Source organism: Crinia signifera, chromosome 3 (assembly GCF_055691185.1).
Source record: "Crinia signifera chromosome 3, ASM5569118v1, whole genome shotgun sequence".
NCBI classification, from domain to species: domain Eukaryota; kingdom Metazoa; phylum Chordata; class Amphibia; order Anura; family Myobatrachidae; genus Crinia; species Crinia signifera.
In genome coordinates, this window is record NC_139219.1 from 152,137,626 (window position 1) to 152,150,271 (window position 12,646).

At 43.5% G+C, this 12,646-nt stretch overlaps 1 protein-coding gene across 16 annotated transcripts in view; it reads left to right on the plus strand.

Annotated features, from left to right (window-relative positions):
- The window catches only part of PTPRK (protein tyrosine phosphatase receptor type K), a 340,426-nt gene that overhangs the window by 229,000 nt on the left and 98,780 nt on the right, over positions 1-12,646 (plus strand). For all 16 annotated transcript variants that reach the window (XM_083176754.1, XM_083176759.1, XM_083176755.1 and 13 more), the window contains exons 8-10: positions 3,109-3,411; positions 9,763-9,872; positions 10,248-10,449. In XM_083176754.1, the coding sequence (XP_083032880.1) occupies positions 3,109-3,411; positions 9,763-9,872; positions 10,248-10,449 (615 nt within the window). The remainder of the gene's footprint in view (positions 1-3,108; positions 3,412-9,762; positions 9,873-10,247; positions 10,450-12,646) is intronic.

A 12,646-nucleotide genomic window follows, 5' to 3' on the forward strand; every position in this document is an offset into this window, starting at 1 on the left:
TTGCTCAAAAATCGTATGCCATCGCATAACATCGTATGCCATATGTAGTGGCATACGATGTCATACGATGCGATACGATGTTTTACCGATTTTTGAGCAAAAATGGTCAAAAATCTGTAAAACATCAAATGGCATCGTATGCCATATGTAGTGGCATACGATGTCATACGATACGATGTTTTACCGATTTTTGAGCATTTTGGCTCAAAAATCGTATGCGATCGCATCGGATGCCATACGATGGCATGCGATGCGATAGCACCCGATTTTGGACTGAAATGCATCAGAATGCATTTAAATGTGTATTAAAGTAGTGAAATGCCCCCAAATGCCATTTTTCATAGTGCACCACCCCCACTATCAACGTCAACCCGAAGCGTGGCGAGCGCAGCGAGCCCGCGAGGGGCGGCGGTACGCGTCCTACGACCTTTTCATACCCCCACTATCCACGTCGGCGTGGAGTTGAGAATAGAATAGTGTGGCGAGCGCAGCGAGCCACCGAGCCCGAAGCGTGGCGAGCGGACGCGGATACCTTCACAGCTATACGCGTCTCCTCGCGGGCTTTACAGGTATCCGCGTCCCCTCGCGGGGCTCGCTGCGCTCGCCACGCTTCGGGCTAGGTGGCTCGCTGCGCTCGCCACGCTATTCTATTCTCAACTCCACGCCGACGTGGATAGTGGGGGTATGAAAAGGTCGTAGGACGCGTACCGCCGCCCCTCGCGGGCTCGCTGCGCTCGCCACGCTTCGGGTTGACGTTGATAGTGGGGGTGGTGCACTATGAAAAATGGCATTTGGGGGCATTTCACTACTTTAATACACATTTCAATGCATTCTGATGCATTTCAGTGCAAAATCGGGTGCCATCGCATCGGATGCCATCGTATGGCATCCGATGCGATCGCATACGATTTTTGAGCTAAAATGCTCAAAAATCGGTAAAACATCGTATCGCATCGATGGCATACGATGCGATGCGATGTTTTACCGATTTTTGAGCATTTTTGCTCAAAAATCGGTAAAACATCGTATTGCATCGTATGACATCGTATGCCACTACATATGGCATACGATGTTATGCGATGTTTTACCAATTTTTGACCATTTTTGCTCAAAAATCGGTAAAACATCGTATCGCATCGTATGACATCGTATGCCACTACATATGGCATACGATGCCATGCGATGGCATACGATTTTTGAGCAAAAATGCTCAACAATCGGTAAAACATCGCATCGTATGCCATCGTATGCCACTACATATGGCATACGATGCCATACGATGGGAGCCGTGATACTCCACAAGTACCACTAACTCTACACAGTTAGTGGTGTGGTGAAAGTTGCACATCAAAAAAGTTCATATTGTGAGCCACTATTGTTACCATTACACCATTTGTGCTACTTGCCAATGCCGTTGTGTGCTAGGTATGAATAGATAGATATAGACACTTATATTTGTATACAGTTTAAATTACCAGTCTCTGAATATTGCATCCCTATTAATTTAAATCCTCTGTGCTTTTTATACAATAAAAATGGCTATGAACGACAGTAAATGACAATTAAAATCTGCATCATCTCTGGGACTGCTACTTTAGCTAAGCAATTAGTTCAATTAGCAGACTGAATGGAGATGCAGGAGGATTCGTCACAATCCAGAGGTTATTGATGCTTTTCTAGTATGATGTATTGGCTAATTTACATCCTTAAAAAAAGGAGGAAATGTGACAGCTGCGTGGTCTTCTCATCGCATCCCCATGCATCTGCTCCAAGCACTGCTAAAGTGGATCATGCTATTAATTAACATTTCCTCTTTAATGTCGTTGAATCTTAAACATTGATTAAAACCCCACAGGGAAGATCTTAGAGCTGCAGGGAATGACACAAAACAGCTCTGGTGTGATACCTTTAAGGGGGTAATGTCAGGTCTGCAGCTGTGAGTGATTGGTCCTCACCTGCAGGAGCTTTGTGATTTCTCTCTCCCTGCATCACAGACAATTCCACAATTTGTTTAGATCTTCTTGTCATTGTACTTTTTCTATATGGCAACTATTTTATCTTCATCTTTGCAACAATTGCTTTATATATTTTTTTTATCCTTCTGGCCCCTTCTTATTCTGTTGTATAGAGTTGTTTTATTTGTTGTTCTCTTGCGCTGTGTGCACTGCAAAATTTGGTTTTCCTCTATAGCCTGACGCTATAGAGAAGTCTGAAAAAGCAAAGACTAAAGCTGGGTGAAAAGTAATATACTTAGTAAATATTGTGAGAGGTTACGCACATACTCATATGTTAGTTTTTTGTTTTTTAAGTGTCTACTATTTCATACCTCCCAACATGACCCTCTCCAGGAGGGACACAATGCTCTGCTCCAGGACTTTCCTCTTAATGTATGATTACAGTCATCTGTTTTGAACTAGTTAATTGATAAGAAAGGTGTTCCAACACAGGTGATACATTACCAGGGAAGTGCAGGAGCAGAGCAATGTGTCCCTCCTGGAGAGGGTAATGTTGGGATGTATGCTATTTTACAATATTACAAATAACTTTCTATATTTAAAAAAAAAAAAAAATTCATTGGTCCTTCAGGTAATGTTCTTTTATTCCACTTTCAGGGGAAGTGTATTTTATGTTACTATGAACCTGAATGCAATAGCTGCTTTACATTAAAATATGCTATCAAAGTTCAGTTTTGTATGGGTTTACTGTACGTAACATGGATAATAACCCTTTACATATAGGATGTCTCAGATTCTTACAGCTACTGATCTTTTAGATCAGGCATTCCCAACCACGGTCCTCAAGGCACACCAACAGTGCAGGTTTTAGTGATATCCAGGCTTCAGCACAGATGGTTTAATCAAAATCCCTCAGATATGAATTAAGTCACCTGTGCTCAAGCCTGGATATCTACAAAGCCTGCACTGTTGGTGTGCCTTGAGGACCATGGTTGGGAATGCTTGTTTTAGATGGTCACCGTTTCATGAATTTGCTTTTTAAGAATACCAGGCGAATATTCCAATAAGTTCATTGATTTCTCTACAAGTAAAATAGCTCATTGTTTGCCAAGTATGCAGTCCTTATTGTGGATTGTTTTCTGTTTTTTTGTAGAGCCCATGAGGACACCCAAAACCTTGAAGATCGCCGAAATACAGGCTAGACGTATTGCTGTTGATTGGGAATCGTTGGGCTACAATATAACACGATGCCATACTTTTAATGTCACCATTTGCTATCACTATTATCGTGGCCATAATATGGATAAAGTTGATTGCTTGGACATGGACCCCAAAGCTCCACAACACGTGGTGGACCATCTCCCACCTTACACTAATGTCAGTCTAAAAATGATCTTAACCAATCCAGAGGGTCGAAAGGAAAGTGAAGAAACTATTATCCAAACAGATGAAGACGGTAAGTGCATACAGCTACCTGTACATTTACTTTCCTTCGTCAGGAATTCAGTTGTCAGTGACTTGTTCTCCTGGCTAAATTTGCAAGCCAGTTGCCGTACTTTTATTGTAGCGGGATCCCACTCAAGTGTTGGTAGGAGGTAGCAAACACATTTGAGCAAAAGGATTGTGAATAATCGAGGCAAACAGCGCAAATTTAGCTGCTGACATTTAGCTGCTGTGGCTATGGAAATTTGTCCCCTTCATTCACAGTTGAATTCCCTAGTTGATGTTCGTATTCTGTTTTAATGTTATTTTGTTGTGATTTGCCAATGTATACAGAAGCTTTACATTGGGTGTGATTACTGATCTACTCTGAGAATGTTCACAGCTGGGGAATAAGGGAAATAATAAGCACTGGACTACTTCCTTCCACTTTGCTGATCTACACTACCAGATTCCTTGAATAAGCTGTCCAGTGCAACCCTCCCATATCCTTATACTTTAAAAGGAATTGAAAAGAAAATAACCAAAACAACTGATGTTCTATAGTTCATATTGTGTGAAATATCCTTTGTAGTGGTGGAATAGCATGTGATGGGACCAGGTGAAATAATATGCTTTGGGGGCAAACCATTTTCCGCTGTAAAAGAAAAACAAAATGTGGGTACTTGGTAGGCAATCACTACTGTAAGCTGAAGTCTGTGGGACATCTGGCGTGGAAAGCTGAATGACAGATGCTTGTGGTCTGGTGCTGCTGGATATAATCAGCTTGGAGATGGGGGGATAGTTTCGGGTGAACAATAAAAAATAGTAGCCTACTTTTTTATATAGAAAACTCAATGAAATTGTGCCAACTGTCCACCTCTTTACAGTATATTTCATGAATGTATGCTCCCTGCCCACCCCCTCATATATTCAATGATTTAATTAGTGTATGCCACCTTGCTCTTCCCCAATATATTATAACAATGCCACCTGCTGCCCTTATATAATTAATGTACAGTATGCTGTGTAAACACCTGTCATCCCCATTTATAATATACTGTACTTAATGAATATATATCCCCTGCCCATCCCCTTCCCTCTCTTATATAATATGTGCATATGCCTCCTGAACCATATGTACTCCCTTCCTCCTTATATGATAAAGTTAATGCATTATGCCTCCTCCACCTTTCACCTATTTATGTAATATAATTTTTACCTCCTGCTTCCTCTGTTTGTGTTACCTGCTTCAAACCCTCAACTTACCAGTTCACTTACAATACTCTACCATCCTCAATCCTCAGCTGTTCTGTCTTCAGCTTTTTGGTTTTAGGCAGGGGAGCTAAGGTTGTGTGGGACACATCTCTTCCTTTCCAGCAGCTCTTCATCTTCATGTCTGGGATATGATAAAATCTCATCTTAATATGCCACTAGCCCGTCCTCCGAACACAGTGAGTTTGTGGAGGAGGGACAGACAGTCTGGTGTGTTGCGGTGGACTTGGCTACTTACACCAACAAACTTCACGCATGAGGCTGTGCACCAGCTCTCTCATTGGTAGCTCCACTTCTGATTCTTTTACCTTCAATGGACAAGATTGTTTTATCTCTTGAAACCCTGCTAACAGGGTAGATCCACACACCCTTCAAAAACATGTGCTAGTGGAAAGTGAGGCTGAATTTTGGTGCCTATTCTGCAGTCATAAGGAGAAACGTTGGGGGAGCCTTATCAAATTTTATCAAGTGTGATCCTCTGTCTTGATGTATGATGTCATTGAATTCTGGTTATGTTTTATATTACAGCAATGGCCAAGTTTTGTTATTTGTCATGCGCAATATAATAGCTTAGGTTCTAAGATTGTTCCTACTTAATGTACTGCATGCCAGAGCTAGTTAAAGACTGCATGAAAATACACATAAAAATTATTTTTCTAGTCTATGAATCAATAATTAAAAAATAAAAATGATAATAGAAAAGCCAACTCCCAAGAGAAAGTACCACTTAGCACAATCCGATCATGGCTCAGATAAATTATAATATTACTGTTCAGGGCGGCAAAAGATTCTAAGCAATGTAAAATCAATAAGCTGACCTCTGCCACAGTGATTTAAGTGAGAGTAATAAAAGGGTGATTAGAAATGGTTCTCTTGCCGTAGATTATCTACACAGGCTCAATGGGAGCAGTACTTTCAACAAGACATTTGAGAGGCCCTCTTTGCCCTTATAAAAGCTAAGCTTACCATTGATCATATGTATTAGTCTTTATAGAGATCCTAAGAAGTTAAATGGAAGAGCTCCCATATTTATAGCATATAAACCAATGGGCTCGTTCAGTGGTTTTTGACATCTGCCAAATTCTATTCTGTGGGAATTTGCATCATTGAATATACGAGTTTACTATTACTCTCTGAAAAATGAAGAGAAACACCCATCAGGAGAGAAGAGCCCATGGCTGCATGAGTCTAATCAATGTATGACATGCACAGCCTGTCATTGTGCATCGGCCTCTAGCTCTACATTCGCATGTCAAGCAGTGAAAGGACAAGGCAGCGCTTTTCTCCTCTTCACCCTGAGACCCAGCTGACAGCTCATCTGTCTGAAGGAGGAGGCATGTCACATGCCCTATCCTGGTTTAGGCGCACTTTCATCTCTTCTGTCACCTCACTTCTTTCCAGTGCGTTACTTGTTGAATTGACTCAATATGTGGAAAATATTTTAGAACCCGGCGACTTCAGTTAATATAAATATGTATGAAAGTAGGCTGTATATTAAAAATAATAGTAAATTTATTAGGCTATACAATAATACAATATATAAGAAAAAATGGGGGTAGGGTATCTCGTCAGAGTAAAAAATAGAGAAATTTAGAATAAAAAGGAGGAGAATAAAAAGTACAAAAAAGAAAATAAATAAAAATTCTCTTTAAAACATATGTATCAGGATGCTTGCGAGTATACAATAAGATCAAGGTAAAATAAATATATGGAATCGCTTAGCTTTTTAGTGTAGGGAGCAATAAGCTCAGAAGTTGGGCAACTTCTGAGCTTATTGCTCCCTACACTAAAAAGCTAAGCGATTCCATATATTTATTTTACCTTGATCTTATTGTATACTCGCAAGCATCCTGATACATATGTTTTAAAGAGAATTTTTATTTATTTTCTTTTTTGTACTTTTTATTCTCCTCCTTTTTATTCTAAATTTCTCTATTTTTTACTCTGACGAGATACCCTACCCCCATTTTTTCTTATATATTGTATTATTGTATAGCCTAATAAATTTACTATTATTTTTAATATACAGCCTACTTTCATACATATTTATATTAACTGAAGTCGCCGGGTTCTAAAATATTTTCCCCATTTACCCTGTACCTATAGAGGCAGCACACCACTGTCTCTCTTAGGACCTGAGCAGACACCCCTTAATACCAGTAGGGGGAACAGTTTATTTTTAGTAAGCATCAAGTCTCGCACTCACCTGTTGTAATACCTGGCGCTGACTGTCCCCTTTTTTCTTGACTCAATATGTATCAACATCTTTTAAGTACACTAAAAAAAATGCCCTTAATGACCCCCTTCATGTAAAGTGCTATTTGTTGTTTACTTGTGTTTTTCTTTTCTTTTGAGTGTGATTTTTTTTTCCATGTATCATTTTTGTAGATATGCTTTGTTAATCATGATATGACTAATATATTAACTGTAAGAATTATATGTTGGGTAAGAGAGTTTATGAACGAACAGGCCACAACTGTCAGTAGTCAATCATTGCTTCTCCTTTGGATCTGTGCACGTTTAGGAGTTCATCATGGTACTGCGTTTTTGCTCACACTTCCATAGACTGCAATTTGAAATGATTTACATTATAGTAGTGGGAGGTAACTAAAACATACAAAGCTTCCAGAAGCTGTTCCGACAGCACTTCTGCTAAATTAAATGGGCATCTATATATGATACTCAGGTGTTGCACATGTAAAAAAATTCTTCATTAAACACTGATTACATTGTCCCCATAGCAAATGTTGAACTGGATCAACTATTTTAACAATTTAAAATAGAACCCAAACTGTGCGGAGTGACCTTAATGTAATGTGTTTCCATGGCCGTGCAGCGGCATGCAAACCTCACTTCTCTAGGGTGTGGATCGTTTTATCGACCACACTTAGGTCGACAGTCATTAGGAGGACACAGTTAGGTCGACTTGCAACTAGGTCAACATGGTTGAAGGTCGACAGGTGTCTAGGTCGAATTGGGACATGGTTGACATGGGTTTAGGTTGACATGGGTTAGGTCGGCAGGTCGTGAGGTCGACATTGTTTTTTTTCCCACTGTTTTTTACCCGAATGTCGTCAGTCGACATGGACATGGCAGAAGTCAACCGCAGCCCTTCGCATCAGCACACTATTTTATTTTCCCACCATGCCCTAGTGGATGGTAGGGCATGAAATACCGCCTGTCGGCACATGGCTCAAAAACAGTGAAAAAACCCATGTCGACCTAACGCTATGTTGACCAACCCATGTCGACATTTCCCATGTCGATTTAGACACCTGTCGACCTTCAGCAATGTCTACCCTGACACTGGACTGTGGCTCAGTGGAAACGTGTTCTCTGGAGTGATACGTAATAATAAGAGCATGGTTATGCTTCTCTGGCAGTGATACGGGTGATTCTTTGTTTGGCAGATGTTGGGAGAACGTTGCCTTCCTGACTTTAGATGTGGTGGAGGTACTGAGTGCATACCGTTAAAGGACGGAAGTTTTGTAACTACCTGAATCTGCTATTCTCTCAAGTCTGCACAAGGAAGCCCCCATAGAATTACTGTGTGCATGTATATACATTATATTTGCACATAATGAGCAAAGCAAGGTCACCTAAGGAAGGACTATTTCACTTAGCCCCCTCCCAAATATTACTGTGTGATACAGTTTATTGTTTTCTGGGTTCTAGTATGCGCCTCACTGTGCGGGCCCTCCGACGCGCCTCACTGTGCGGGCCCTCCGACGCGCCTCACTGTGCGGGCCCTCCGACGCGCCTCACTGTGCGGGCCCTCCCGCGCCCCGCACTGTGACAGCTGTATTTGTCATTGCCCATTGACAGGACTGTAGTGGCGGCGGCGGCTCCCAGCTGTGCAAGGGAGATCTTGCTATAGTACTAAGATCCTGCGCACTGTAGCCTACCCCACTGGGGTGAAAGTTGTGCTTTATGTCTTGTGACTCATTGGGTCCTCTGTCAGTAATTTGAAGTAAGTTGAGCGGTCTGTTACTACAGTCTCCTGAGTTCATTGGCTGAGGAGACTGATGCCCCTTTCAGACCGCACTTAAAAACCGGTATTTAGCCGATTTTTAACTGTAATCTGTGCAGTCTGAAAGGTGCACAACCACTTTGACGTTTTTAAAAAAGCAGGTTTTTTAAAACGGTTAAAATGGAGGGTCCTACCCGTTTCAGACCCGGTATTTTGGCATCAAAATCGGGTCTGAAACTGTATTTGTGACCCAGCCAATGAGCGGACCAAGCGCAGTGAATATTTGATGAGTGCTCATTAAATATTCACTGCGCTTCACCCCCGCTTCGCGCCCCCCCCCCCCCCCCCTGCGTGCAGGTTAACCCCCCCCTGCTGTGCGCCGGTTAACATCCCCCCCCAACCCCCCCGGTTAACACTTTTCTTATATGAAAAGTGGCTTTCGGAAAATGGCTGCCCCCATACGAAAGACACTTTTTTTAAACAGGTTTTCCTATGGGGCAGCCATTTTCCGAAAGTCACTTTTTTTTACAAGTGCAATGCATCCGTCCATACTGCCGGGATCCCCAACGCTTCGCATCGCATGAGGTACCGGCTGCAGGGGGGGGTGGGGGTTCCTTAAACACATTGGGGGCTGCACGGGGGGGGTTCCTTAAACACATTGGGGGTGGGGGGGGGTGGGTGTGTGTGTGTGTTAACCCGTCTGGGGGAGGGGGAGGAGGGCGCGCGCTGAAGACCGCACTGGCTTTGACCCTGTATTTGGAAAGCTTCCAAAAACGGGTCTGCCAGTGTCAAAAAAAGCCACTTAAACGGTAATATACCGTTTAAGAGATGCGGTGTGAAAGGGGTTTCACCTGGCAGACCCGTTTTTGGAAACATTTTCAAATACAGGGTCAAAGCCAGTTATGCGGTCTGAAAGCAGCATGACACTGTGCCAGAGTCTTTGCTCTATGTATAAGCTTTATTGGGAAGATGCACATAATGTACCACAACACCTCACTGGGCATTAATCCACCTCTGTGTGAACTGTACAATTATATTTATGGTGAAACTATTGTTTATTATTAATAAGTTTACTGCTTATACAATATAATAAGTGCTCAGTAAACCAAAGTAAAACATGTATATATACTTTATTTTTTGCAGTACCTGGACAAGTGCCATTCCATTCACTGAAGGGCACACCATTTGAAGATAAGATCTTCCTGAATTGGAAGGAGCCTTCAGAGCCAAATGGTGTTATCACTCAATATGAGGTACCCCTGAAAGATCTGCTGAAATGTCTTTGTTAAAATAATAGCCATAATTAATCATGTTGGGTTCTACAGATTGTCATTTGAAAGCTCCCTAGCACTATGAGGTCATTGGGCCATCTTGGAAGGTCACAGTAGTGATGAGACTTCAGAAACTCATGGACAGCTGCTGAACAGTCTGTGCTGGTCACATTCTGTATCCTGTAATAAATGACAGAGCACAGGGATCATTAGTGATTTTCTGTAAGGAAAAAAGATCTGCAAACTCATTTTAATTTTGATTTCAAATAGTCAGTTGTGTTTGTGATGTTATAAAACGCATACCATGATATCAGGACCGGAATCAGCCACGTTCACACGTTTTTTTCCCCCCCACAGGTTAAGTACAACAGTATCCGATCTTTTGACCCTGCAGTTCCTGTGTCCGGTCCTCCACAGACTGTTTCCAAGCTTTGGAATAGTACACACCATGTTTTCTCTCAGCTGCATCCAGGCACTACATACCAATTTCTTATAAGAGCTAGTACAATGAAGGGATTCGGTCCAGCAACAGCTATTAACGTTACCACCAATATATCAGGTAATAAAGTTTATAATATATACACTTTAATGTATGACCCTGAGATGTAGCTGTCCTACAAATTGCATTGTTTATAGGGTGAATCCCATCACTCATTGCATGCATATCGGCCTTCATTAACACCATATGCATAAAGATTCCAGCAAGTGACCGTTCTGATGAGAGCTTTCCTTTGTGTTGATGCACGTGCCACAAGGGGTGCGGTGGGGATCATACTTAATACTAGTGCTTCTCTGTCTTTTTGGGTTGATATGATGCTCATCCTATTTATCTTTTGGGTGAGGTCCCAAGGCAACATCCTTTGTAGTCCTACAGAAACCTTTACATTATATGCTGAATAGGATGGATGTGATCATTTAACCAGGCGCCACAGAATGGCTCAACTAATTCTGTGGCACCTGGTTAAATTAAAACATCCATTCTAATTGATAACCAATAGGCTGCCTGGAAAGGAGCGCAGGACATTTGACACTTAAATCCACTATTCTAGCCTTTACATTATATGCTGCCTCACTATAATCTATATGAAGTGCTACCTACGGAGAGAGTACTTACCCACACAGGACTGGACTACATATTTCTTTGTTTCATGTATTTTTTCATTGTTTGGAGATATTTGGCATGGTATTCATGTAAAAAAGGTCATTCCAGTTGGGGCAAATTTGCATGCCATACCCTCCAACTGTACCGATTTAGCCGGTACAGTACCGTTTTTTTACGGTCTGTACCGGCTAAATCAGAGTGTACCGAATGTACCGTTTTTTTAGGCATCCGCCTGGGGCAGCACCGCCAGCTCCAGCCACAGCCCCTTGTACTTGGACTCGTGCGCGTCCTTCAGCAGGAAGCCGGAGAAGATGTACTCTGTGGCGATGTGGACGATTGCCATGGCTGCTGCCCGGGATCACCGCTGGTGGGAGAGATGCGGGAGTCAGTGCCGGGGTCCCGTCATTCCCTCTGCCCATGTGACTGACAGTGACACACTGAGTGAGCATACACACACACTGTGCGCTCGCTCCCGGGCCGGAGGCGGGTGGTGTGGTGGGGGAGGCAGGTGTGCGCCGGGACAGGGAGGCAGGCTGCGACTGCGGTGTAGAAGGGGAGGGTGACCGTACAGCACAGACTCGCACAGAGCTGTGTGTGTGTGACAGGCTCAGGTTCCTGCAGGACATTCCTGCTGCTCAATGCTCACTACATGTGTGTGTTAGGGTTACCACCCGTCCGGGATTACTCCGGGCAGTCCGGTAATTGACACCGGCGTCCGGAGTCCGGAAGGGTGGCTGTCCCGGACTATACATAGTCCGGGAATTGATCTCCCCCGCCCGCCCGGCAACGGCGCCGGCACCGCCGATTACACTGCGGGGCGGCACTGTAGTTATTCATCTTGAGTGACACACAGTCACTCCGCCGGAGACCGGAGATCCTGCGCAGGCAACAAGGGGAGAGTGGCCTGGTCACAGCAGCAGCAGCGCCGTCGCCTGTCTTCAGCGGGCAGCCGGCAGCAGCACACACACTACGTGCTGTGCTCCTCCCCTGTCTCCGCAGCTCCCCCTCCCCTCCCCTCCACTCACTGCTCACCGGCAGCCAGGAGGAGAAGGAGAAAGCGGAAGCAGTGCCCATGCCCAGGAAGGATCGCTGCCCTGCACACTAGGTAGGGGGCTGATACATGCCACAACCCTTTCCCCACACTATTCTATTCTGTGCTGTGTCCTAGCTGCTTTACTGCTTTTTTTTGTGTGGAGTACAGATCATGTCTGTTGGATGTCTGGCTGGTGGTGATCTAATAATCGGTGTCAACTCCACATAGTGATAATTGCAGTGTGAGCCCTTAAAATGACAGTTCTTATAATGAGTATTTTTAGCAATGAGGGTTAACACTTTGTGCAATGGGCAGATCATTGTAGCCAGATGCAAGCAAAGTATGAACTCAGAAAAGAAATTGAAAAGCAGTTATCCCTCCTCGGGCTGGTTAGTTGGTTACAAGCATGCACATCAGTAAGGTAGAATTAGGGTTACCACCCGTCCGGGATTACTCCGGACAGTCCGGTAATTGACACCGGCGTCCGGAGTCCGGAAGGGTGGCTGTCCCGGACTATACATAGTCCGGGAATTGATCTCCCCCGCCCGCCCGGCCACGGCGCCGGCACCGCCGATTACACTGCGGGGCGGCACTGTAGTCATTCATCTTGAGTGACACACA